The following is a 5,366-nucleotide window of genomic DNA, read 5'->3' as shown; positions in this document are numbered from 1 at the left end:
CTATGTCTCCCTACCTTCAAAGCCAACCCTTTAATCAGTATGATATTCTGCCCCTTGCCACTCCCATCCCTTAACTGGCTAGGCAAGTTCATTGAGGTGAAATGCCTAAAGCTACAGAGCCTTTTATCACAAGTCAGTTGTCTAGTCTCCTTAAATGGTAGATATCATGTGTCCTTACCAACATTCAGTCTCTTGTTTAGAAGAGTTTTTGTGCCACTGGAAATTTTACAGTCCTGGACTTTTATAGGAGGCAACAGGCTGCATTCCGATGAAATTAATTTCATCATTTTTCTGAGGTCCTATGCCAGGAACAAGACTTGGCTTTTGTAAGCTTAAGCTAGAGATAGAAAATGAGTAACACAAGTTTATGATCAACCTAGGAAAATACATTAAGTTACCATATATATGATGTTCTGGGAGTAAAAACTAAGAGAAAGATGTAATCATTTCTGATATCAAGCATGTTTATTTTTGGTTTTTTGTTTTTGTTTTTACCACACACATTGAAATGCTCATTTGAAATAGAGAAGAGTTATTGTTTTGTGATGAGTTAGAATATCTTATAGATAGTGATGACTGAACAGAGTTTTGAAGGAAATTAAAGCATTGAAAGAACATAATTGAGGAAGGAGTATAGTCCTGTCATGTCACAGAAAATGGGATACAGTGGGAAGACAAGACAGAATTTCTGTTCTACCTGATTGGGAAATAATGTATAACAATGACTAGAAAACTCAGTGAAGAGTTAAGATTGAAAGGGCTTTAAACTTCAAGGAGTTAGTGCATATCGGGAAAAGTTCTATTATTACTCAGAATAATTCAGCCCTTCCTTTAGACTTCTAGTTTTCTCACTCTAAAATCTGTCCTCATGGATACTGAAGTTGGATACTGAATATCAGACCATCACTCTTGCCATTGTCAAATAGAAAGTCTGAAATCTTCAGTTTTTTAAAACAAAAAAGAGCCCTAGAAATCTTTCTGAACTAGAATATAGGGGATCTTTGGGGAAGCTTTTTTGATCTCTAGTAGTTAGCAAGAGCACCATGCAAATAGGGATTTAATAAATGCTTGCTAAAAAGAACCTCTTCATTTTACAGGGATAATGAGGAACAAGAAAATTACTCTATCATGCAGCTAATGAAATAGCTTTTTCTTCCCTAGATCTGCCCATTTCTGCCTCCAATTCAAGCACTTCTCTGGGTTATCATTTTGCCTTTTCAATGTCAGAACTACTATCAATAATTAATGGCAAAACATCAGCAAGAGGAGAGAGAAATAATTGATCAAGATGACTTTTAGTAGTGTGAGGAGACAAGTTTGACATTAAGGTGAACATTAACAGAGACTCACAGGAATAATTCTTACCTGGGTACTACACAGGAAACAGACATATATGAATGTGGACGACCATAAGGGTGATTTATTGGGTTATAAAAAAGAAAGGTTTTATAAACCAATTCTTCTTCATGAACCTAAAAAAAAACAGAGAAACCATTTAGATGAAAAGATTGCAAAATGCTATTTTTTTTGTGCCTTCAACCCCATCACCTCCCATATTTTCCTTGTGTACAATACCCCTTCTTTCTCCATAATTTATGTTCATCCTTACTCTATGATTTCCTAGTCTATTTGACAAACAAGCTAGAATTCCTTTATCCTTAAAAAGCCTTCATTTCATTTGAATATCCTCTTATACATATTCTATATTTGACTCTCACCCATTTCACTGGCTATAAAACTGATTTTTCTCATTTTTTTTCCTCTTCACTTCTCAACACCTTGAAAACTGGCTTCTATCTTACCACTCACCCACAACTGCTTTCCCACAGAGTTGCTAATGATGTATTAGTTACCAAACAAACTCCCTTCTTAATTCTTCCTGATCACTCTTTAGTACTTGAAGCAGATGATGAAATAGGGTTTCTTTCTTGGAATTTCATGGGTCTGCCCTTGTGTCTTTTCTCCTCCTATCCAGCTATTTTACCTCAGTCTACTTTGAAAGATCATGCTTATATGATTATAATCCAAGACTGAGTCTCATTTTCCTCACATCGCCCTCATCATAACAGCTCACATGAGTTCAATCTTCTTACTATAACTGGTTCTAATGTCTAATTTTCCAGTTCTTATTCCTCCTCCTAAACTCTATACCCATCCCAAATTGTCTTTTTCTCATATTTACATTCATATCCTATCCAATTCCACATTCCAAAATAGAACACTTAGCTTTCCCAGGAAGTCATCCTTCTCCCCTGTTCTCAGTATTATCTTCTTTTGGAACATACAGATTTGAAACTTCCCTTGACTTTTATCCTTTCACCCTCTTTCATGCCAAATAGTTTTGATTTTATTAAGACATCATCCATCTATCCCATTTGCTCCATTATGCTACCAAGCTCAGTATCCCAGCCCCAAAGCAATCTCCTCAGCTGAGTTTTAGAACTAAGTCAGTTTGGCATGCTAAAGAAACTCATATACTTATGGTCACAGAGTTATTCAGTAAATGGCAGAAGATTTGTACATCATATGTTTCCCAGACTTGCCCTCAGGCTTTAATTGCCTTCTCTCCTAGCAGGAAATTCTGTTTGATTTCTACTTTACTATATTATGGGAATCAGTTAGGCATGGAAAGGATTAACAGAGAATTGGCTCTTATGACCAACTTTTACCTCAGTTTGAATCCCACACTGTGTCACAGGATACTGAAATATATATACATCCCATCTCTCATTGTTAACTGGACAACCATTACCAAGCGTCAGTTCTTCGAGCTTCACCAATACGCCATCATTAAACAAATATTTATGTACAGTAACCCGCAAGACTCCAAGGTGACAGGACACAGACACTGAGGAAAGACCAAAAACTAATTGGATGAAGCATTTATTGAAACCCAGTAAGTCAATAAACATTCATTTAGCACTTTGCCACTCACTGATTTCTTCTAACCAATGGCTCCAAGGAGAGACTAATGACAATGTAGTAGCACTTTGCAGAGGCAAGCAAAGGGCAACCAAAGACTGGCTCAAAGAAATGATGCTATCAGGTTTCATTTAAATAGTACGAAAAAGTTTATACTCTGTTTCACCTACATGACCTCACTTAGTCCTAAGAACTCAGAAAAGTAGGTGTTATCATCATGTCCATTTTCCCAATCATACTTAGACCCAAAGAATGAAGAAGGTAAGATTCCTTCCCTTTCGAAAGTATGAAATTAGGACTTGGGTGTATAACACAGAACTGTGCCCCTCCCGGGATATGTTGTTATTAAGGATGATTCAATGGGGGGAAGAGGTTGTTTAGAAATCAAAAGATATTTATTTTATGATGGAATTTTTTTAAAATCCTTACCTTCCATCTTAGAATCAATACTGTGTATTGCTTCCAAGGCAGAAGAGTAGTAAGAATTAGTCAATGGGCATTAAGTGATTTTCCCAGGGTCACACAGCTAGGAAGTATCTGAGGCTAGATTTGAACCTGGGTCATCCCATCTCTAGATCTGGCTCTCAATCCACTCAGCCACCCAGCTTCCCCCTTCTTAAATTATTCCCATTTTGCTATAGGAAACAAGTTTCAGGGAGGTAAAGTAATTCAAGTCCAGGTTCACATTACTACTAAATATTTGTAGCAGGATGACAAAACTGTAGGGAAATGGTGGGAAAATAACATAGTTGGATCAGAACTGACACTCTTTCTACCTGGGCTGCTTCTCTCCTATCTTCCCCTACTGTTCTTTTTATACTTCTACACGAAGATATATTCCACTCAGCTGTCCACTATTTAAATAATAATGCATAGATCTTCACTGGGCACAGGTGAGGAAAGAAGTTTACAAGATCAAAATTTCCTATTTTAACAGGGGTCAAAGTCAGGTTGGAAGATAGACAATACAGTCATATTTTAGAATCAAAATTATATTCATATTGAATTTAGCAAGTATATAGCCTTGATGAAGCCAAGATAACTTATTTACAAAACAGCGAAAGGTAAAAAATGTATATTTGGATCTAGGACAGAAGGATAGAAAATACCAAAGTAAAGAGATTAAACATCACTAGTGGGCAATTAGGATATGCCTAACATTTTGAGGCTGGAGACTTGAGTGATAAAACACTGTTTCTATGAATAGGATAAATTTGAAGATGGGGAAAGAGAAAGATGACAGAGGAGTTAAAAAATACTAAAAGAACTCTTGGTTAAATATGATATTAAACACAGACTAGGCAGTAGGCAATGGTTAAGTAAAGGAAATAAAAATCTCTGCATTAATGACCTTCATTGACTGATTAGACATCAGATAGATAGGACTAGTAGTAGTAGGAATCCAACATTTCAAAGATGAGTGATGAGATTAGTGAAAAAGCTGGTGAGTTCAGGAAAGAGACTCATTATTGATGAGAGGAGAATCAGAAACATTAATGGACTGATTTTGGAGAGGTTATAGAAAGGGTAAAAAGCAACTTGTTACAGCCAACAAATGGAAACAAGGAACTTGTCCTTGAATGAGAGGAAAGGCCTGGAAATAAAAAACAGGGAATTCAGCCCCTGTGAGGTAATATATGAAGCTTTGAGAAGCACTTGCTTCTCTAAGGGACAAGGTGGGCTGTAGAGGGTCAAGGAATGATCCAGGAAGGTAACAGCTCACATAAAGAATCTTGATGAAGAAGAATAGTAAAAGACATCCTCCATCTGACTTTCCAAATAACACTCTTTCCAGTGAATAAAAAATAAGAGGAGAATAGCTTGAGTACAGGAGAATACTAAAAAAAACAACATCAGGCTATTATGTTACTTGCAGAACACCTGATAAGAGTTTAACAAAAAAAAATTAAGAGACAAATGCACAGATGTAAAATTCACTCATTTACCTGTATTATCATCAGCCCATGTCAGGCAAACTAAAAGGCAAATCACTGCTATCCCCAAAAGGCTTTTCATTCTGATAAATCCCAGAGCAAGGCTGCTGACCTCAACACAAAATGAGAAGTAGTAAAAGGGACTTTCAAGTCGTGGGCATTTTATACTTGATTGCCCCACTCAGGTGTCGCCAATGATCTCTCTCTCTCTCTTACCTCCAGAGTTCAGAGTTTAAGGACCTAATTTGAAATATCTGCTCTTTGGAAATGTCTGCAGAAAAGAAGCTTGATTTGGAAAGGTTTCCTGGGGTCTTCACACTCCTAGTCTGGGGTCACAGATAGGAAAACATAAATTACAGGCACAATGTGTACTTCTGTTCTCTGTGCCCTGTCTGCTAAGTGAATGGGGAGGATGGAAAACACTGGAATTCATCAGAAGGAAAATATCAGAGATATTGTATTCTGACCCTTCCCATAAATGCTGAAAACTAATCATATTCACTTTATCTC

General features: G+C 36.8%; 1 protein-coding gene across 1 annotated transcript; it reads right to left on the bottom strand.

Annotated features, from left to right (window-relative positions):
* Nucleotides 1-229: 229 nt before the first annotated feature.
* On the bottom strand, nucleotides 230-4,947 carry LOC123254756 (placenta-specific protein 1-like; the record flags this gene model as incomplete). The annotated part of the gene is made up of 4 exons (XM_044683692.1): nucleotides 4,869-4,947; nucleotides 2,670-2,848; nucleotides 1,366-1,472; nucleotides 230-337 (listed from the first exon to the last, which is right to left on the bottom strand). Coding segments are annotated over exons 1-4 (464 nt in total), but the record flags the coding sequence as incomplete, so codon positions are not given.
* Between the last annotated feature and the right edge of the window lie 419 nt (nucleotides 4,948-5,366).

This window comes from Gracilinanus agilis, unplaced genomic scaffold, assembly GCF_016433145.1.
Source record: "Gracilinanus agilis isolate LMUSP501 unplaced genomic scaffold, AgileGrace unplaced_scaffold317, whole genome shotgun sequence".
In the NCBI taxonomy this organism is placed as follows: Eukaryota; Metazoa; Chordata; class Mammalia; order Didelphimorphia; family Didelphidae; genus Gracilinanus; species Gracilinanus agilis.
The sequence above is the reverse complement of the archived record's forward strand: the minus strand, read 5'-3'. Positions and strand labels throughout refer to the sequence as shown.